Below are 23,207 nucleotides of genomic sequence, written 5' to 3'. Positions count from 1 at the left end.
TCGGTCTTCCGTGCCTTCAAAAGCATGGCTTCAAGGGTCCTATGAAAAAGCATGGAGTCAAATACTGTCCATAGAAAATCCATAACTTCTTGATCAGGAGCCTGAAGCTGCGCCTGTGCACAGAGTTCCCTCTGTGAAGGGGGTTCTGATCATCATCCGTATCACGAAATGGGATGAGGAAGATGAAGGAAGAGGTAATTCATTGTTACTAGCTTTCAGTTAGCACCATCTTTATTATCATCTGTGACATAGGAACTTTACCCTTAATGTTTAGGCACTTTAGCATGCTCAATATAATAAGCAGTGACATTTTGCACATAGCATTGACTGTATAAAGAGAGAATGGCTAGCTGACATGACAGTATTGCATGTTCCAATTATAGATCCTCATAGTGTAGTGGTTTTATAACTCAAGTCACCAGAGCAACAGTGAAATATCTCACTGAGAATCTGACACTCTAACACTATCCATAAAGCTATTGATCATATCACTGATCTCTTCAGTAGTTTCTACTGGGATGTTTGGACTAGTGGAGTAAATAGAATAATGTGGGGACCCTTGGCCTGAGAACATCGCATTTGTATAGTCACTGTGCTGCCAATATTCTGATTGTGTGACACTTGATGCAGGAATAGGAACTGGGTGGTAGACACAGAGGTGTGAATTTGAATACTGCATATTTTGTGGATGAAGATTTGGCTCTGCTGCTCCAGCTGCATTGCTGTTGCATGGGCTGTGAGGCATTTGGCAGGTTTGCAGACAGCTGCTCCTTTGAAAGGTAGTGTAAATGTCCAGTTTAGCAATGAGTGGTTTGCCTACATCCACCTGCTTGGTCTCCTCAACAGTCTCGTCCATTCCTTCATACTGATAGTGCAGGCAAACTGTGAAGAGTAAGGGCTCCTATGGAAAGGGAAGGTCGAGACAAAAAGAAAGATTTATGTAAATAAAAAGCAAAACATGATGCAAAGTACTCATGGATTATCTCATAAATATCAACAAATACCCCCTCCCATAAAGAAGGCAACACTGAGAAGGAAAACATACAAGCAATTATTTTAAATTGAATGAATATTTACATATATGCATGTCATTACTAGCGTGTAATCAAACTGTTATATTCTGTAGAGTGTTGACCTGGGTCTGGCTGCTATATTATTGGTTAGAAGTAATATTTAGATAACCATGACAGGTGTACATTCAGGCGTTAGGGTGGAGCATGAAATAAGTGGTATATAAATGACACACCCTAAACGAAGGAAACATTTGTAGTAAGTAGACCACAGACTAAAAACGTGAGATATGGCAATCCTGTTCCATGCTGCTGCGCCAGGTTCTGCAGTACTGTAGCTATATTTGCAGGGGTGAGAAGTCACTCTACTTTCCACAAATGTCGTAAAGGTGCAACATTGTTAGACCTGGCACAATTGGCGTGGGTCTCCCTTCCATTTTTCGCTTTTGTCTCCTATGTGTTTGCTGGTGTTAGATGCTCTGGGCGCTGTGCCACTGCCATTCAGTGCCACAGCGCGAATGCTCCCCATTATAAATTGACTGTATGAATTGGTATAATCCTAATTGACCCAAGGAACATGATAGGAAAGTCGAATTTAGTCTGCCTGAGCTCCAAATATTAAAGTCTATCTTTTAGTGATGATTATTTTTATATTCTGTGTTTGAAAATACCACTTTTGGGAAGTAGGTATTTTCTTGCCTAAGCCTTCCCGTGTGCTCTGCTGTTATGTGTATTGGCTGTCTGGTTTTGGAGGGTCAGGGCAGGCTGAGCCCACCCTGGTTTGAATAGAGAGATCTGCAATTGGAGTATGGGGCGGGGGTGACCTTTTTATCTGAGCAGGGCTGGGCCTGGCAAGGTGAATGATGGCTCCACCTCCCACTGTGCGTCTGATGGCAGACCCCCTCTTCCTGAAAGGCAGGATGCAGCCTTGTAAACAAAGTGCTCCAGGACAACACCAAACTGGTTCTGGCTGGGTTCAGTGATTTGTGTCTTTTTGAGAACAAAGATTTTTGGGGTATAAAGATCTGTGCTAAAACCCCTACACAGTGTGTTACTTCTGGATGTCAAGACGTACCTCTGTCCGTGTAACTAGAGGGAAAGGACTTTGAAACTTTCATCCATCTTACTGAAGCAACTATCCCAGGGCCTGATTTGAGCTTGCCTACTGCTAAAGTCTCAGGGACATTAGACTTCACACATCAGCCGTCCGGATTCCTATTTGAGGGGGATTCTAATCACAGATGAGGCCTCTGTTGAGAATTCCAGAGCCTCTGGTTCTACTGTGGGCTGAAAGTCATCCTTACCGCTATTGTGGGCCACCGCAGCTGAGGAGCTGTTGCCGTTGAGAGCCCGCATTTGCCTGTGTTACCAAATTAATTGTTATCGCTATTGTTGGCCGCCACAGCTGAGGAGATGTTGCCGCTGAGAGTCCACATTTGCCTGTGTTACCAAAGTCATCACTATCGCTATTGTGGGCCACTGCAGCTTAGGAGCTGTGCCGCTCAGTGCCTGCATTTGCCGTCCTACGAGAATCATTGCTATCGCTATTGTGGCCCGCTGCAGCTGAGGAGCTGCACCGCTGAGTGCCCGCATTTGCCGTCCTACAAGAATCATCGCAATCACTATTGTGGGCCGCTGCAGCTGAGGAGCTGTGCCGCTGAGTGCCCGCATTTTCCGTCCTACCAAAATCATCGCAATCGCTATTGTGGGCCGCTGCAGCGGAGGAGCTGTGCCGCTGAGTGCCCACACTTGTCACCACTTTGACGATCTTGTTGTGTTCATGGGTGCCCGCCTTTAAGCCTGTCCCAGGATTATCGTGAGTGCACACCACGGACCGCTACAGCTGGGAGCTGTGGCCACTGTGAGTCCGCCTTTCATCATCACAGCTTCCTTGTGAGGCTGCGAGCCATGCCCCTTTAAATCTTGGGTACATTGTGCATTACCAGGTCGCGTGGACCCCGGCCTCCAACTAAGTTTGTTCCACACGCTTTTTTAGTACCTTTTTTGCTTTTGAAGTGAATCTGTAATTACGTGCATTGTAGCGCCTTGAGCGCTTTTAAGCCTTGTGTTCAGTCTATATAATCATTCAATCAATCAGTGGTTTGTAGAGCGCTCTACTCAACCGTGAGGGTCTCGAGGCGCTGGGGGGGAGGGGGGGAGGAGAAGCAGCTCCGGGTTAGTCGAAGAGCCAGGCCTTGAAGTCCTTCCTTAATGTGTGGAGGGTTGAAGAGCATCTGATGTTGACCGGGAGCTCGTTCCAGGTCTAGGCTGCGATGTAAGAGAAAGCTCTCCTGCCGGTTCTGCTTCTGTGGATGCGGGGGACCTCTGCAAGGTCAGCGGAGGGGAGGTTCTCTTGGGTGCGTGGAAACATACTCGGTCGTTGAGGTATTTGGGTCCAATGTTGTTGAGGGATTTGTAGGCGTGGGTGAGGAGTTTATAGGTGACCCTTTTCTCTATGGGGAGCCAGTGGAGGTTTCACAGGCGTTGGGTCATAGGTTTGTGGTGCGGTGTCCCTAGGACGAGCCTGGCAGCAGCATTTTTGATGGTTTGGAGCTTGCGTAGAAGAGTTTTGTTGATTCCGGCATAGAGGGCGTTGCCGTAATCAAGTCTGCTGGTGATGAGTGCGTGGGTGACTGTCTTTCTGCAGTCGGGGGGGGATCCATTTGAAAGTCTGATAGAGAATGCGGAGGCAGTTGAAGCTGGTGGAAGAGACGGTATTGATTTGGAGGTTCTTAGAGAGGGAGGAGTCGAGGATTATGCCGAGGTTCCGAGCGTGGTCTGTCGGGGTGGGTGGGCTCCCGAGGGCGAAGGGCCACCAGGTGTTGTCCCAGGCATGGTGCAGGGGCCGAGGATGAGGACCTCGGTCTTCTCGCTCCCCGCAGCGGTTGCCATTATGAAGGTGAGGGGGCGGGAGTAGAGGAGGAGGCGGGAGTTGGGCTGGGCCAGGGGGCGGGGCAAGAGTTAGAGCAGGACCGGCGGAAGCGGAAAGCGCCGAGGCACTATCACAGTGAAGTCTTATGACCTGTAGTGCCCCTTAGAAGACACGCACATACGGTGAATATAGTGATGCCCCTGAAAACAGAAAACAGTCAGAATACACACACAATAAAGCCAAAAGTATCACAAGACCTGAGGCAGAGTCGGGCCCGAGGCTTGAACCCTGCTAGTGAAGGACTGCGGGCGAGAATCGGCTGGCGGAGCTGCCGGGGAGAGTGCTGCCTGGACTGTAGGGAAAGGCATTACACGAGCTTCCCCGCACGGTCGCCAGATAACTAATTTTCTATAGTTGCTTGTGGTGTCCGTTTGTAGCGCCTTCCCTGTATTATTGTGTATGGTCATAAATGCTTCACACACTGCCTCTGAGATAGGCATGTCTGCTCGTGCTATGTTACCACAGAGTTGAGCAGGGAGTATCAAAGGGTGTAGCCCTCTCACTCTAATTTAGGAAGAAGAATCCCTATTTTGACCTCGGCGCCAGATGCTGCCAACTAGAGATCCCCATTTCTAACAAACATCACTCTGTTAGTTTAGTTATTTTGGCTGCCTGATGGCAGAAATGTAGCCAGATATTGCAATAGCTATCGAATGATACTTGGCTGTCTGTGGGGAACTCCAGGTCCAGAGTGTTAGAGGCACATTGAACAAAATAAATTTCCGATAATGTTCTAATTAAACAAAAGTCCAGAAAAATATGGGATTACTTAGATTCTTTATTTCTCCCTTTCCTTAACCTTGGTAGTTACATTAATTGCAACTAAATCAATCTCCTACAAGTGGTTTCTCTTAACTTGAATCTCAGTTGCTGAGACAACCACTCCTTTAAGTATAAGGATTATGCCACTTACAAATGGCACTACTGTTAGGGGCATGTCAAATTAAACTCAGACAATGTGGGTGACAGCAGGAGGGTGAAAGGGCGTGGCTAGTATTGGTGTAGTTGTTGGTTGGAAAAAAATATAATTTTAATATTGCAGACTCTGGTGACTACCATAAGGTAGAGATTAGGCAGGCCCTTTTTGCTGATCTCTACCTCCAACTCTCTAATAACGGAATTAATATTGGAACATAATTTTTCTATTAAATCACATTTTTAGTGTCAAGTGCTATCTGGGTTTGTTATGCGCTCATATGCCACATTTGCTTTTATAGCGCATAATTTCAGTAAATTAGTACACATAAAAAAAGACATTGTGAAACATTGAAAGGAAAAATGGAGCAAAGGACTAAAAGAAGAGTTCCAAATTGTAGGATCATGAATAGCAAAGCTACAATGAGCAAGCAGACAACCTATAAAACCTGAAATGATTAATAGAATGGCTAAAGAACATCATAAGTATCGAGTCGGAACTTAACTTGAGTTGAGTTAGAGTTTGGCTGAGGAGTGCTCAATCACAAACCAAATATGATGGACTTGTAAACATGGGGGAGGAGGGTCGCCCCACTGCCCCTACCCAGCAGAGGCAACAGTGATTTATTTCATAATAAGATGATTTCTTTTATCATTTTCTTTTTCACCATTACCTCCACGATTACCTCCGCTGGGTAGCAGAGTTACGGGGCCGGGCCATCCTCCTGAGCTTCAGGAATTGGCGTTGTGGGCACTAAGTACGCATAACGGTTTGGCCAGCCGTTTTAGGCCGGACACACCATCATGCGCTCTTAGCATTTCTCCACCCGCCTGTGTTGTACAGCCAGATGGAGAAAAGCCACAGGCTCCCAGGCACTGTCTGAGGGGCAAGCCAGGCCGTTCAGACTAATCCCAGCACTTATTTTATCTGGGAATGCCATTCCATGCTGGGATTGGTATTTTAGCACCACCCTTTCTTTGAGGTAGAGTCAATAAAAGTCAGTGAAAACAGTCTTTTTTGTCAACCGAGGTGTGTGGCAATATTCTAGGCCTCTTGATTCTCGATTAAAAAGTGTTGTTTAAATTGGTATTTTGGGGCCCCAAATGTAAAACATAATATGACACACATGGGAGTCAATGGCATTTGCAATTTCTAGTTTTACCAAGAAACAGAAGATATTCTTTAGGTAACGCAGGCGGAGTGTACATGTGGATATAATAGGACATCTGGGAGGACAGGTTCACTCTAGCATTGAATCAGGTACCAGGATAATGCACAGGAAAAAGACGCACTTCACTGGTCTAGTAGTCTTCCTCACTACCAGAATATCAGTTTTACCTGCATTTAGTTTAAACTATGACTACTCACCTGCTCCCTGAGCTGTTTCTGCATATTTGGAAAGATAGTTCCAACAACACTGTGCTATCCTTGCAGATGACAAATGGAGTGTTATTGTCCTACTTGCAGAAGGTTTGGGAGCGGAGGAATTTGGCTAAATATGAATGTAAAAATGTGGGGACATGAAGTGTGCAAGGGTCAGATGGGTAGGCAAAAGCAGCCTGTATGACCACCCATAGACAGCTATGCAAGAAAGTATCATCGACAATGGCGAAAACCGCCAACAGATTTAAAAACCTCAGTGTAGAGACATTCAATGAATCAACCACTGATGAATAGACCTTCTAGAGAGCTCAGAAAAATTGACTTTGTATGCCGTTTACAGGTTTCCCTACCTACTATTTTAGGTGTCGGCTACAAACCATTTTAGCTGTCTGTTGGTCAAACCTGTTGTTTCCAATATACATAGAGTGGGCCTTGTTTCAGCCCCTTGTTCATGATTGGATGGCTTTGCTGTCGATCTCAGTTGTCTCTTCTTCATTCAATGGCTTTCCTCCCAATTCTTGCCTTTGTCCCGGCAAAAAGTATTACAGACACATGGTGTGCTGATTTGTATCCTTCCACTGCTCACAGTCAGACACACGTTTTCTGTTGCTTTTAGTGCTCAATGAAAGCATATGTTTTGACATGCTCTCTCGCCTATTTTTGTTGACAGTATTCAAACACCATTGCTGTTTCGTTAAGCCAACCAGCCACATCCCCTTTGTGTTGTTTCGCTTCCACTTAATGGTTCTTGCTGTTGAAAGTCATGCACTCTGCACCGAAAGCAGCAACCTAGGCTGTAAAACCGAGTTGCTTTTCCTACACTTGGCATATAGCTTTCTTTAAATTGCAACTTTCTTTTCATCACAGTGTTTCAACTTTTATTTCACACTCCTCAAAAGTAGCTCAGCTGCCCTGGTCAGAGGACTCGAACCTAAGACCATTAAATTAATCTTAAAGAAGCATCTTTCATGACCTTGAGCTGTCCCGTTAATGCCAAAACAAGTTTAAAGAGTGTGTTTTTTTTAATGTTCAACCTGCAGACAGACTCTTTCTCGGTGCTAATTGGTCACGTGATTATGTGGAACTGTGCCTTCGACTATATAATTCAATGTGTTTACTTACAACGTCATACATAACACCGACTCACAGTGCCACTCTTAGAGTAACGGAGAGGACACTAAAATGGCACCGCTCCTCCTCCTCTAATTTTCAGACAAAACATTATAAACAAGCATTGTAAAATTAAAGGAAACCGAGATCATCACGGGTACAGCGGGGGTCCTCAAAATCACCACCAAATACCACGGTATGTGTGGAGCAGTATTCATGCCCCTGCAGCTGCCCCCCATCCCCCTGAAATAGCTTCTTTTACGGGCTGTGTATGTGTGTCATTACACAAGGACTCCAGTGGTGCGTGACATAAGACGGCTGCAATTTAGTGAGCTCTGCAGTTCCTGCTTCTGATCCGATGGATGACGCATTCAAGCAGTTATTACTTAAATCCCTAGTGACTTTGTCTCCTTAAAAGCAGCTTTCCAGCCAGATGAAGTGACACGTGCCACTGGCGGAAAACGAATTTAATCAACATTTCAGTTGTGTGAGCGCAGCTTTCGGGACACAGTGAAGAGAGATCAATTATTGAGACTTGTTTAAAGCTCTCCAAAGAAGAAAGCAAGAAAGTAAGAATTTCATTTACTTGAAGGGCTGTTTTTCCTGTCAGTCGTTTCGCTGGAGCTAGGGCTGCAGGGGGTGCTGCAGCACTCCCACATAGCCAAGACAGAGTTCAGAAAGTGAATGAACAACATAGATACCTTTACATTTTGCTTTGATCTTGTCACAGGGGTCAAATGTCAGGCTCTGCCTTCTGACAAATTGCTGCTAATTCTTTTAACATGGAGATTGAAGTTTACTTTTCTTTCTCTAATTGCAAAGTCAGATGAGCTTCTAAAGTGAACTATGTGACAATCTTGCTGGGTGAGGTGTAGGGGGTGCTAAAGAAAAGGCTGGAGTGTGTGAACTCTTTTATAGCACACGAGAAAACTTAAATACCTGTAAATGAACTGTACAGATATTTCAAAACAGCAGCAGCAGGAAAGAACAAATGAATCAGTATTGTATATGTATTCCTGAAGTGTGTTGGCCACAAAGATTTTAATGGCATCAAAACTAATCAAGACACTTTACTTGGGGATGAGCAAATAATATTCACTAACACCTGATTTCCACACGATTGATCTTGTGCTGTATAGTTTTATCACTAAAACTACATGTCTGTGCAAATGCAATGGCCATTTCAATGGAAAATATGTTGGCTGTAAATAATAATGTGCTAATACACCATGAATTAGCCATACATTTGCAACAGTGTGCTTGGAAATGCCCCACCAGCAACAAACCACATTCTCACCACTCTCCTGCTGCATGCGGGCGGCTCATTTTCTACCTTTGCTCTGTTTGAAGCGTAGATTTCTTACAATCCCTATAACTTCAGTAACATAACATTGATGTCAGCAACCCCTCTCTGAAAATTGTTCCAGCACCACTGCCGAGCACTGCCGGTTTCACGCAATGCTCTTCAATGAAAGTGTTAAAAAGCCACTTTAACTAATTTCGCCTAAACATGTTGTACAAAAATTAAATGTGTATTTATTAATGAATTGGAAGGCTTCTTTACCTGCCACAAGCACGTCATGGAAATTAAAAAAAACATTTTTCCGTTAATGCCATGTAGAGTCCTTTGTTGAAGTTGGCAATTGAAATCAGGGTCACTAGAATTGTGTGATTATGTGGATGCAGCATTTTGCGCATAATTATGAGTTTGCTGCATGTGCCATTGAATCCATAATCTGCTGCATATTCAGCAGATTTCCCCCCCAAAATTGTTTCTAACTCAAATGGATCAAAAGTCACGAACAAATTTGGTGATGCGTATCCCGCGCAGGTAATGGTTTTTGCAAAGGTTGGCTAGTTATCTTTCAATTGTCTATTACTGTATTTGGTTGTTACACCAGTACTAATGAGGTAAAACCTTTGCCCAGACAGTGTTACCATGTGTAAAAAACAAAATAATGACGCACTATCACACTATATGCTGCATTGCGCCACATAATTTGCCTTTTCTTGCTGCATTATTTGGTCCTCCCATGTTATATAATTCCAGTGGCACTGACTGAAATGAATTGGTCTGCTGAGCAGTGTGGGAGGGGGCTGGAGACACACATCTGTCTATTTAATACTTTCAATTTTTTCTGCTGAAATCTAAAATTACTTCCTACCTTTTTGCTGCTGGAAGTACTTTCCAGATTACTCAGAAATGAAATGTTGCTTTTCTGGATTCTTGGACCTGACTTTAAAACTGGTTTAAATTCATGGACTTCATGAATTCATACCAGTGTAGCAAATTACCGGAGCTGAACAGAGACCACAGTCATAACACACAGGCATACCCAACTTGGAGTATTAGTAAAGTTGTTTATTTACAGCACTTAGAAGTGGCAGAAACTATTATGACGCAAAGACAAGGAGATGATGGACGAAGAGCTGAAACTTTCCAGACTCACACCCCCAGTCATAGATCTGGGTTGAATCCATCATTGTTATTTAGCTCACTTTGCCACCCCAGTTCAGACACAGCTATATGCAACTCAGCCTTGACCCTGTGTCTCATGCGAACAGTCTTGCGCGAACTGCCAAGCCAGGTCTTCCCTGGACCAGAAACAAGCATCCTAGAACCGGTTTCAGGATAATAGCCCTCATCAGCCAGGTTAGCTTGAATCCAGTGGCAAAGTGAGCTAGGGACCCACGTCTGGGCATACCCTGCCAACTTAGGGAGAACAAAGCAAATACAATGAGATGATGGACGGAGCACTGAAACTTTTCAGACACTCACCCCAGTAACATTGGGTTGAATCCATCATCGTTCTTTAGCTCACTTCACCACCCAGTTCAGACACAGCTATATGCAAATCAGTCTTCACCCTGTGCCTCATGGGAACAGTCCAGCCTGAACTACCAAGCCATGTCTTCCCTGGACCAAAAACAAACATTCTGGGACTGGTTTGGGTTTACAGCCATCATCAGCCAGGCTAGCTTCACTCCAGTGGCAAAGTGAGCAAGGGACCCACGTCTAGGCATACCATGCCAACTTAAGGCGAACAAAGCAAACACAGGAAGACACTAGAGACTTCTATGACCTGGGACAGCGGAAGACGCAGTGAGTAATTCAATTTGCTCTGATTTTAATAAACATATTAGTGGAGGAGTTTATGTCTTACATACTTCATATATATTTCATATATTCATATATATTTATTCTCATTATGAATACCCTCATATTGTACCGTTGCTTCGACTTCGGCATGTTACTACAGGATAAGCAAATGACATTTAACACACTCTAAAGAAGTCATTAAACGTTGGAGCAAAATAATGAGAATACCAATTTTTAAAAAACCAGAATGCCAATTATACAATGTATTCTCGACTTGAGTTTGATACAGCTCACCACCTATACCATGAGTGACAATAAAAGCACATTATTTAATAAAAAACAGCCTACACATTTCGAAATTAGAAAGTAGAATCAGCAGGTCGTTATGACTAACCACAACAGAATCCATTCATAGTTATAAAGTTTCTCTAAATATCAAACTACATTTCGGTACTTTTCCTCACCATTTTAAACGGAATTATTGAAAATACAAGAAATAAAACTATGGGACATAGTAAATAAGGCAGCAAATATATGTACCTTTAACTTCTGTAATGAACTTAGCCGCGTGTACAAACAGTGCTTTGGGAGGTCCTTTGACACTAAGTAGCTGCCAGTTTCCTCAGGAGTCCCTTTATTGGTCAATTTGGGATCCACGTCAAGGTCCTGGTAAAACAAATATACACAAGTCAGTAACATATGCAGAATCTAATATTTGTCAGGCTGACTGTCATGATTTTGTTCCAGGTACAAAAGGAATCGAAGACTCTGGCTGCAAAAGTTAGTTAGGCATACAACACATTGTTCTAATATATTGCATTCCACAAAAAGAAAAACCCCAAAAAACAAAGATGCGTATTTTTTAATGACCTACTAAAATCCATACCTTTTGGTGTAGATAGTGCAGGAGTCACATTGCAAGATATTGCGCTCTTGCATTTTTCATATTATGCATGCATTATGAGCACATCATTATGTATATCAATGTGGACATCTGGAAATACAATATCATGATAAAGTATAAAGATAAATGAACTATAAGGCACAACCACACCCTTGAGAGGAACTGTACTTGTAAGCATCCATTGCATTCTCCCAAAGATTGCTAGACACAGGTGTAGGCTCTATGTGGATGTAGCACAAACTGCTACATTTTGGATGTGTGACTCGGTGAAAAGATAAATTTGTTAAAAAATTGTAATGTCTGAAGGTAGAGTCTGACAACATAGGATTGACTTCCATTCATAAGATACAAGACAGGGTCTGCTTATTTGATGCCATATTCCTCCGATTTGACAGAAGAAGCGCACCAATAGTTGTGTCATGGTCCATTGTCCCGCATTAGCAATCTATGACCAACTGGCCCTTCTGCACTATATGTCAAATGATTCTTAATAGGGAATATTTTAGTTATCTACTATACTTACTGTGCCCACAAAAACATACAAATATAACTAATTATGAGAAAGTTCATTTTCTGCTTAAGAATATTGTTGGGTGTTTTGTTTCCACATGACCTTATTACACTATGATGCCCCTGCACCTGTACTCTTAAGAAGGCAATATTTATAACACATCGATGGCCAAGCACTAAGTGGAACTTTTAAGTTGTTTCAGCGTAGAAGCCAATAACCTTAATCACATGGAGGTGACTTTTGTACTGTAAAGTCAATTGCCAAAATGGGTTAAAAGATGAACGTGTATGTAGCACGCTATTGCGGAGTCTTGTTAGTGGGAAAATAGCGGCAAATGTGACATTATGCTCGAAGACCAATTGGACTTTTGAAATCTACAAAGCTTTCCCACATAATTTGTAAAGTCTCAGAATAAGGAAAAACCTAAGCCTTTTAAGATTCATAGACCACCTTCATGCAACAGCCTCTCTTTGCAGGCTTCAATTTTGCCAAAGGCAAAGTTGTGTTCACTTGTTTGAAAGACATATTTGAGGTAATAAACAAATTGTATCTCAAGGAATTAAGAGTTCTCACACTCTATATCCATGTATTGAATGAAGGAAGACTTTCAACTTTTCCTTGGAACCTGGAATCAAATTGATTAGTATCTTGGAATATGGAGGCAACACATAATTTTGTTGAAAGTAGATCTGAATGTATTGAACATGTTTGACTACAAGAGGGAAGCAAGTAACTTCATCGTAATTAGTGAAGTCATTGACACTATGCTAGGTCTCAAAGACAGAGCTAGGGTCTGGTGATATTCGCTGCGCAAGAAAGCAGCACGGCCCCCCTATCTTAGAAGGAACTTTCACGTAATTTGATTAATTTGTTTTTTAAGCAATGAACTACATTCGTAGGACAATCGTGCAAACGTTAATGAACATTGGTATTTTAATATGGTTTGATAAATATTAAAAATTGAAAAAGAATATAAATTATAATGGGTCACAGCGAACAGTTGTACAATTATATTCATAATACAGGTTATGTTGAAGCATTCCTGATTTAGAAATAAAATTGAATTATCAATGGGATATTAGATCGGCAAAATATTTCATTGATGATAATGTGATCAATAATAATTTCCTAGAAATCTTCTATGGCACTCACATTTTTATAGTAGAGGGATCTATTAATGACAACTAGCCAACTAGAATATGCATTTATTTGCTGAAATGAAGAAGAGATGCATTACAAAACCTGGGGTTAAATCTCCAAATGTAATACTTAAGCCTAAATATTGATATTCCTGTTTTGGTTTTGGCAATTATCAATTATTTTCTCCTCACCTGGTAGCGTAGGCTACATTTCAAATTCCTTTAATTATTGAGCGGTGTAAAAGAGGCTACAATACAAAAATATCAGAAGGCAGACAATTCACAGGTTATGCATGATCTGAAAACTAGTTAGACCCCGGATGTTCTCATTTAGCCTTCACTCAAACCTCTGCAAAACATTATTTCCAACACGAAACATTTCAAAATTCAATGCAACAAACAGCAGTATGCAATATCACCAATTCCATATGTCTTTGATTCACATATTATTCCCACTTTCTATAGAGGGTGGTGGATAAGGTAATCTCTAACCTTATTCCATGTCAGTGCTAATGATGGCATCAGCTGTCTAGTACCAGAAAAACATTTCAGTGATTATGTTCATGATGATCTTGTTATTAGGCCCAATATCATGTCTCTATCAGCACACTGCGATCAGTAGAAATTCGTATATCGAGATGTCGCTCATAGGCTACATTTAACACCCCTCCCGGATTGTAGGGCCAGTAAATTTATCTTAAAAGTAGAAATCCAAGTCTGAATGGAACCAGTTACTAGATGTTAACTTGTATGTGAATCATACTCACTAAAGGTGGATTTGCAAGTAGAATAAAGGAAAACGAGCAGTACATACCAAAAACTGTACTGAGCTAGAATACAAGACTGGGGAGACCAGCAGTCAAAATGGAACAGATGGGTAAAGCATAAGTAGGGACACGGTCAGAGCAGAAGGGGGCATGCATTAACATTTCTGCTCACACATCAATTGTGGCACATTTCCCATTACCAGACACAAAGTGCTGCTTTTCCCCACACACTGGGAGCAAACTGCGAAGAAGGAAAAAAAGCATTACTCATGAAGAAGTCAAACACCTTTTATCAATTCAGTTTTAACAGATTAATTATTTCAGAACTGTCTGCAGAGTTTCAGAATGGTATGAAAAACGTTTTCTTATTATACATATGTTCTTTCTAGGAAGGGATCTTAAGATCCAAACAAAGAATATAACTTATTAGAAATGAAGTACAACTTACAAGTGGGAAGTCTGTGACGTACGCCTCACAAAGCTCAATTTCTGGAGGCTTCTGCACTATTCTTGTGTACATGATCATTACATTAGAGAATTCTGCAGCAAATCCTAGCTGGATCTGAACTCCACAGTCAAATTCAAAAGACATGCTTTCAGGAAGCTCTAAAAAGAAAGATTTGTAAAAATATTTAGGAGTGCAAACATAACTACTATTCACTGGTTCTCCTTGATAACTTGTTAATAACCAAACTACGCATTTAGCTTTAAGAAACTGGGTGTTAGCCATCAAGTAACAACAAATCATTTGTATAACCAATATGCTGCTAGAATACGCAATCTGGCAAAACCTATGCACTATGCCACATCACACAGGTAATGTATTTCCACCAAACAGTAGGCATGTTTTAGCAATTTTAGTTTTCAAAGAGGTTTTATGGACTTCCTGCTGTAAAAATGCAAATGTTTTTCCTACACATAGGAAGCAGCAAACGTCATATGGTAATAACTCTAGCGGACAAAACAGTATTAGTAAGTAGCTGGATATGTAAGATTCTTGTGTATTTTCACAAGGTGAGCATAAAACTCTTATGCCCACGAGTGCTTTATTTGAACTGGTGGTTCCGGTGCTTGGCAACCGCACTTATGACTGTCTGACACACATAGCGCTCTCAGTCGAATTTAAAGATAAGCAAATCAGCTGTTTATTAATTCAATACACAATAAAAACTGCCTAATACCCAGGCCGTTTTTATAGCTTTGGGGGCCTGGAATGTTCATGCTTTTAAGAGTGCGATGATTACTAGAGTATTGTTGCTGTCATTGGCAACTCTGGCAGGGACAACGGTGGAATGGCCTCCTGACGAGAGCTCTGGCACTTATTTTCTTTTTGTGCAAATTAAGCACTGAAACCCACAATAACCTCTGCTGCTCATGGGACATGGAAAGGCTTCCCAGATGGAGTATTTGACTTTTTGGAAATACAGTCATACACACAAAAAGTAGAGTATCTTATTGTTTTACGAACTTTATGCCTTTTTCTGATTCCATAATTGGCCAGAGTTTTGCTCACCAATCACAGCAAGCATAATAATGCCCTTGCAGATGACCATTAGGCTTCAAGGTGCATAGCAAAACGATCTCTGGTATTAAGACCAGTTTTCTGAATTAAACTACATTTTGCTGTGTTGAGGGGGCAATACAAATTTCAAAGGATGTGAGAAGTTAGCAGCTCCACTCTTTTCAACAACTATTTGCCCAACATAATGCCCCTTCCTCATTTCCTCTCAAGACTGTAAAGTCACGTGGACATTATATAGCAGCTAAAGCTATGCAACAAAAAACCATATTTTTCACTTTAGTTGAATTTTTACTGCCTGATTGCGTATTTTCATCATATGATGAACATTTTTTCTTTAGAAAGGCAAACGACTTGACAATTACAATGGTCCACTTTTATTTCAAGGGCATCCCTAACTACAGTAATAATTTTTTTTCATACAATGTCAACATTTGGCTAGCAAAACATTGAGGCGGTAGTTAAATGGGCCTGCAATTTCAATGAAATTGTCTTCTTTGCTTAAGTCTGCTCACAATTGTGCGAGGCATAGCTGGCTTACCCCTCTGCTGTGGGTGACAGAGAACCTGCATATGTGATGTGATGTGATGTGAAAGGCATTTGTAAAGCGCAGCGTACACTGTACAGTTTCTTGGCGCTGAAGAGGGGGACAGAAAGCAACTGCCTGGGGGGTGAGAAGGGAAGAGAAGAGGGTAGAGGCAAGAGTGAGGATGAAGAGGAAAAGGGGGAGAACCAGGAAAAGAAGGAGATTTGATCTAATTGTACGCCGAGCGGAATAAGTGAGTCTTGAGGAGGGATCTGAAGTGGGTGTAAGGTGAGGCCGATCTGATGTCCAGGGGGAGGGCGTTCCAGAGAGATGGAGCTAGGAACGAGAATCTTATAATCTTAGTAATCTGCATATTACTGGCATCTCCCAGCCTCAAGCCTTACACTTCAGTGCTGGGGAAGCCAAGCTGCACCCACAAATACTGAATTCCAGAGCGGGTTTACAGTGATAATTTGTGCAATTTCTCTGAAAAAGCACCAGGGATGTCCCCTTGAGTGTGCTGCAGTGATGTCCCCTTGAGTGGGCTGCCTCTACATGGCCTCATAGCCACACCCACCTTTCTAGGCATGGCAAGTACTGAGCCCAACCCAGGGAGGTCCAGTGATCTGGTATATCCTGTACTTGGTGGTGTGACTTCCATGGACTGCTAAATGGGAGGTCCCATCCTCCTTGGTACAAGTAACTGTGGTTCAGCCAACAGCTATGTGGGTAACGGTCCACAATATATGCAACGCTGCTATTTGCCACCGTGTGGAGCCAATTGATGGATGATCCATGGAGTATGCCCAGGGCCACTTCCTGATGAGATGTGGTGCCTGGCATTGGGGGTGAGGAGTGATAACCCTGGCGGGAGTACTGAAAGCAAAACCCTCCACAAGAATGGAAAAATGGTCCCCTGCCTATGACTAAACCAGTGTGTAATGCGTCTTTCACTAGCTACAGGTCAGTCAAGTCCGGGGAACAAGGTCAGAGATACACCTGGCATTCAAAGATGGGTTTAACAAAGATGATACAAAAATATTTTTTCATTTATTCAAAATGTAACAATTTTCAAGACATGTAATGCATATTAGACTCTTTTTTATATTTACATGAAAATCAGAGCAAAACAATCAACATAATAACACAAATAAATTCTGTCTCAGAGACCATACATGAACAACTGGACAAATGTCTCTCCCAACAGAATAAATAACGGCAAATCAATAAAAAAATCCTCATGCTATTTGCATCTTAACACAAACTAAACAATCAAGCATACCAAAATCGCATTCACTCTGCTATCTTACCAACACATTCACACAATAAAGGAATTGCATAGGTATAGAGACCGGGAACCTTGAATAGAGGACAACGTGGTGTCTTGCACTGTTATTAAAGGTAAATTACAGAAAATCTCCTCAGATAAGGCGATGGAGATCCGTAAGGTAATTGGAATAACAATAAATTAACTGTTACTCAAGAAACACCATACAAAATTAATGGTTGCTTTAGAAACCACAGATTTTGCATTGGAACCCTTTGTTCTCTCGTAGTTCTTTAACATGTACCACTGTGTGGTTCCTGTCAAGGACGGTGCCACCGTGCGTTTCGGTATGGGGCTAGGGTCTAGCCATCAACTTCAGGGCACAACAAAGATGCAATCCAGGCAGTAGCCGTGAGGTTCGGGGGAAGAAAAAGAGGAATTTATTGACAAAAAATGGGGTCCAGGAAAAAGACATAAGACAATGTGCATTAATGGGTAGAACAAGGTCCTCTCGAAAGGTACAACCAACCTAGTAAGTGCGTGAAGGATACAAGCTAACAAGTATCTCCAGTACCAACACCAGTGCCTTAAAAACCGTGAGATGTAGACATACAAATATAGGAGATTAATAACAGGCATAGCACCCACCAAATAGAAGGTGTCATGAAAAGAATCCGAAAGAGAGTACACAAAAAGTGAACAGATATTACTACCTACTACTCACATTCCAAAACTGAAGTGTGAAAAAGGATGAAAAGAGCGTGCTGATAAAAAATATATGCCATGAAGCAAAAAACGTACAAGAAATGACTCTCGACACTGAATGAATAATCCGCTTGATATCCAGTGATGGGAATCTGCTGTAGAATTCGAATCCAGATATGCACTAATGGAAAAGATGCAACAGACCAATACATATAAGAACAGAGGCCACCAACTATTGTGTGTGCACGGTCTTGCTGCAGCACAGCTAGTTACATAGGGCCAATACACAAGGGCCATCAAATACTACCTCAAGTGGTGAAAACACCTTCCACGTAACAATCAGGAAGGTAAGTCAAATGCCAGGCCGATAGAGTATCGGTTCAAGGCAAATCCAGGAAAACAAAGATAGCAGGGTCTGGAAGCAGTAGCAGGAAGTGGTGCCTTAAAAAAGAAAGAAAGATAACCAGCCCGGTAACAGCTTCTAGTAGAAGAACTTCCACTCAGAAGAGGATGCTAGCTAAATAGAAGACTTAGTTCGCGCACAGGTGGGGTGGCAAAAAGTGCTCTAAAAAAAGAAAGAAACAGGTACACGTGCATACACTGGGAGTGCCTGCTTGGTCTCTCCTCTATTAGTATAGTAATGCTTATTGCTAGGCATCTACCTATAGTGCAGCTCTGGTGCTGAGTCAGCACTTTAGAGTATCAGGTGAATTGCATTTGTGTGTCTCTGCAGGAGTGCCTATGTGCACAAATGACTCCCAAGATGGAGGCACCTGATACAACCCCCTATATAGATATATTTGTGGTTCTTTTGTAATGAAGAAAAAGAGGGAACAAATGTACAGTGACCTGTTTTCTGGTCTGCCCGTTTGTGACTCTGTTGGGCTGGACTGCCTCTGCCTGACTTCAAAGGGTTACAAAAGTTTTTGGCTACTGCCCATGCCAGTTTGCATGGACTTTTGCGTAAACTAATCAGTAATTTCTCTAAGAAGTCGATTTTTTTGTTGCAGATTAAGGACAGCATACTTTCAAATCTCTGCTCCAAAGTTCTCCCAGTGTCTTGAATTTGATGTCTTTAATACTACAGTTTGTTTGTGTGAAAACATTATGTAAGTTGTCCCATATATGTTATGCACAGCTCAGAGTTAGAAACCAAGTGTTGGGGTTTGTTTGTGCAATATTTAAGATTGTTTTTCCCCACTGTTCATTGATTATTCTTTCAACAGTGCATCACTTTTGGTGTCTGAGTATAGAAACTGAGAACAGTAAAAAAGGGAAAATGCACCCAAAGATGACAAAAAAAGGTTACAGGGAAGTTATAGTTAGGCTCAGATTTCACATGCACAAAACCATAGAAATAGACCAGCTCATGAGTGATGTAATATCTGAGGTCATAAGCAGTGAATTGTGGGGAGAGTAAGTTATAGTTATCTCAGGTAACTATAACTGCTGAATTTCTTTTGTTTTGTGTGTGTGAAATCTGAGCCTAGCTAAAACGTCACTTTAACATTTGTTTTTTTCAGTGAATATATATATCTATATAAACTCATCCTGCAAATAAAAATTGAAAAGTGTGCTTGCCACCTCTAAAGTCGAAAATAAGTTACGTAATGTATTTTTCCATTCTTTCGGGCAGCAGAGGAGGAGGAGGCCAGATGTAAAAAAAAAAACATTTAAAACATATATATATATATGTGGATATATATATATATAATTATATATTAATTTGCATGTATGAATGTATGCATGTATGTATTTCCAGGACCTCCACCTTGAACACACCTTCCCTCCTCCCACTTTCTCCCCTCTGCTGAGTGCAAGCAGTTGACCACCTACTGCTCTGCCTGAAACAAAAAGATAAATTACATAAGCTATTTCAGTCTTTAAAGATGCCGAGCATTCCTTTCTCTTCGCCTTTTCAGGAGGATTTGGCATTTGTCCCAAAATGTGGTACACACACGTATTCAAAATTAAGAAAAGTGATAGGACGCTGGAACAGTCCTCTGAAAACTGGGACTGTCATGGGAAATCCGAGATGTCTGGTCAACCTACAATAAACGTACACTGTTACAGAATAAAAGGCTTCTGTTCAGGGAGCAGTATTCATGTCATTTTGGGAATACAGTGGTCTCAACCAATTTGTTTGTGGTCCTCTGTTAAAGGAATAGGCACTCGCCTTTCACTTTTAAGCAAAACAGCAAACCTCAAATTTCCACATGTAGTTTAGTAGGTCTGTATGAAGCAAAATAAGTGGTGGGATTTAATAAAAATAATTTGTTCTCACAGTAATTGACCATTTTGCAGCACATATTCCTCTAAACTGTGAAAAGCAGATGAAATCCAGACACAATCCTTTGTTTTAGTATTTGGTACTCCACATATTCTGCTCAGGTTTTGTTGACCGTGCTCAGAAATACAATCCTGATAGCTTACGTGTGGCCTAGGAACTTCAGTGAGGCCTGCTCTGAGGATGCTGGATGCTCTGAGGATGAAATGAGCACCCAGCTACAAAGCACCTTGAAAATGAAAGGAACAACCCACAGCACTGGTGTTGGGTCTGTCCGGTGCTCTAGCCCAATACCCTTTAAGTAATAATACAGAGTAGCCCAGAATCTGTGGTTTGGGGGACAGCCAATGTTTTGAATATGCAATGAGTAGACTAGTAGCTCTGAAAACTTGATTACCACCCCTTTGGCCTGGGGGATTCCTGACTCTTGAAAACTAAATGAGCAGCCTGGAGGCTTTACTGTGCTGCATCAGATTGGCCTTTACTTTTCTCTCCACAAAAGTCATTTGAACTCTCTCTTCCATCAGCTTCATGATTCATCTTGTCCTAACTTCCTGCCGTTCGGTGTTTTTGACAGGTCTTTCTACTCTGAGGGCACTTCACACTTTTGGGTCTTATTATCATCTCCATTTACGAATGCAGCTGGAGTGAACAATGGCTGACCTCTATCAGTACATGCCACTCCTTCCTTTCACTCAGACTCTAATGCAGTTTACCATACAAATACAAAATACATGGTTCGCAATCTACATGCCTTTACTGTATTCCCATTTGATGGCATTCTTCAGATATTTATTGTTCACTGCATTCTGTACTGGAAAGTCCCTGTTTGCTCCTCAAAAAGTTCTTGTTTTGTCACTGAATCATTACCTTACAGGAAACTGTTCTCTACTCTCTTGTTTTTTGAAACCAGGTTTTACCCTTGCACAGTCTCCTATAAATGTCTCTTTGTAGCTGACTTTTGCAGACAACACTATATACAATATTACATGCAGTGGGCCTAGGGTCAATTCCCTTTGCTGTTGATTAGGTGGCTTGTCTATTCCAATCTCTGCCTGTCATTCAATGGCTTTCCTTCCTATTCTTGAACTTGTCCCATCCCTGGAGGATTCTGATTTACCATGGTTTTGACAGGCTAAGCTCTATCCTTCTGATGAGGTCAGGGAATTATTTTTTCTTCTTCATAAATCTAGTACACCATTGGAGAGCATGTACTGCTCCTTTCTCATTTTTTTTACGAAGTTATGTTCTTACTCTCCACCCTCCAGAGATTTCTCCCTCTTTCTTTTTCATAGCACTTGCTCTTTTTTGCTCCCCGACTACCTCCCTTCTCTGTGTGTTACCACCTACTATTCATGTTTTGGTGGGACATCCCCCTGACTCGGATCCCTGCTATGGTTAATGTAGGGCTCTCAATCCCCTCATCTTCTTCTCTGCCTATCCTTTCTCTCCTGTTCCGTGCCTTTTACTTGCATGCAGGTGTAACATGGTGCCAATCTTTAAAGTACAGGAAATGTAATTTTCTATACTATCAATATGGCTGCCACATTCCATCATCCATATATTATAAATTTTGGGGTTGGACCCATATAGTCAGTGGGACCTGGGTAATTGCTCGGTATATACAGAAACAGGGGTCCCAGACAGAACACAACAAATTACTAAATTCACAGTATTTGAGTTGGATTATTTCAAAAAAGATCGAATCAAGGTGCAAGGTGTTTTTATTTTCACCACACCTGTCCTAAACATTCATTAGCTCATTACTCAGAACATAAATATATACACAATACACACAAATTCAATATGCCCACAGGGGAAAGGGGAAAGTGCAGGGGAAAGAGATATACATTTCTTGATAGTTCAACATCACTAGTCAAAAATTTCTTCAATTGTGTATGTCCATATTTTAGAATCACAGGAAAAAGTTAAATAGATCCCCGGACGTGGGGTCAAAAACAGTGTGTAAACATCAACATCATATTTTTCAAACAGAATCTCCTATTTAGCTATATACATTAAACTGTTCTGTAGGAGTTCAAGTTAGTAGAGAAAGTCTACGTTTCGACCCATAGGATGTAGGACAGTAGATCCTTACTACGTGGGTCTTCGTCAGGACGTGAGGGAAGGGGAGGAAGGAGGGGCTGTTCCTAGAGGCAAGACAATAAAGAAACGACTTTAAAAAGGTCTCCAAACAGAGTCCCTAAAAGATAAGTCAAAGCAGAAAAATAAAAGAAAATTCAAAAGGTAGTGACTGACAAGGAGGTATGTAGACAAAGTTACCTGCTCAGGAGTCAGATAGTGGCCTGATAACACATAGTCCTGGCCTTTGCCGTGTGAAATAGTGGAATTGGCTGTACCTATGGACCAATTGGTAAAGGCGCCAATCAATGGATATGTTCGCCAAAAACGTTTGTTACGTAAGAAATCACTTAGCCAAATGGCCTACCTCTGCTGTAGTGCTATGTAGGATCATGTAGCGGTTCAAACAGCGTCAATATTCCATCAATAAATCTGTAGGTTAATAGGGAGCCGAGTTAGTGATAGCGTTAGCTCGTGGCAAGGCCAAGAGGGGGGTGTGGGGGGATGCGGGATAGTCACAGACGTCATAAACCGACGCCACTTAATTTTCACTCACCCGATATAAAATTGTATAGGGAGCGTGTGAGCCAGCGTCTGCCCCGGTCAAAGAACAATCAGGAATTGCTGATAAAACGTAGTCCTGGCCATTGCCGTGTGAAATATTGGAAGTAGCTGTATCTATGGACCAAATAGTAAAGGCGCCAATCAATGGATGTGTCCGCCAGAAAAAACGTTTGTTTTATACATTACAAAACACTTAGCCAGATAGCATACCTCTACTGTAGTATTATGTGGGATCATTCAGTGAGGTGTCATTGTAGCGGGAGGGTTTAGTCGTAATTGGGTCCAAACAGCGTCAATGATCCATCAGTTACTCTGTAAGTTAATACGGAACCGAGTTAGTGATAGCGTTAGTTGACGGCTGGGCCAAAAAAGGGAGGAAAGTCAACAGACGGCGCTCGGTTTTAACTCACCTGAAGTAATTTTGGTTAGCGAGCGTGCGAGCCAGCGTCTCGCCCGGTCACAGGACAATCAGGAAGTGCTGCCTT

General features: G+C 41.8%; 1 protein-coding gene across 2 annotated transcripts in view; it reads right to left on the bottom strand.

The window, feature by feature from the left end:
• Window positions 1–205: 205 nt before the first annotated feature.
• Window positions 206–23,207, bottom strand: part of MALT1 (MALT1 paracaspase) — a 716,169-nt gene continuing 693,167 nt past the window's right edge. For both annotated transcript variants that reach the window (XM_078674893.1, XM_078674892.1), the window contains 3 exons: window positions 14,221–14,378; window positions 10,992–11,117; window positions 206–901 (listed from right to left, as the gene is read on the bottom strand). In XM_078674893.1, coding sequence (XP_078531019.1) covers window positions 440–901; window positions 10,992–11,117; window positions 14,221–14,378 — 746 coding nt within the window. In that variant the 3' untranslated portion in view covers window positions 206–439. The remainder of the gene's footprint in view (window positions 902–10,991; window positions 11,118–14,220; window positions 14,379–23,207) is intronic.

Source organism: Lissotriton helveticus, chromosome 2_1 (assembly GCF_964261635.1).
Source record: "Lissotriton helveticus chromosome 2_1, aLisHel1.1, whole genome shotgun sequence".
Taxonomy (NCBI): Eukaryota; Metazoa; Chordata; class Amphibia; order Caudata; family Salamandridae; genus Lissotriton; species Lissotriton helveticus.
The sequence above is the reverse complement of the archived record's forward strand: the minus strand, read 5'-3'. Positions and strand labels throughout refer to the sequence as shown.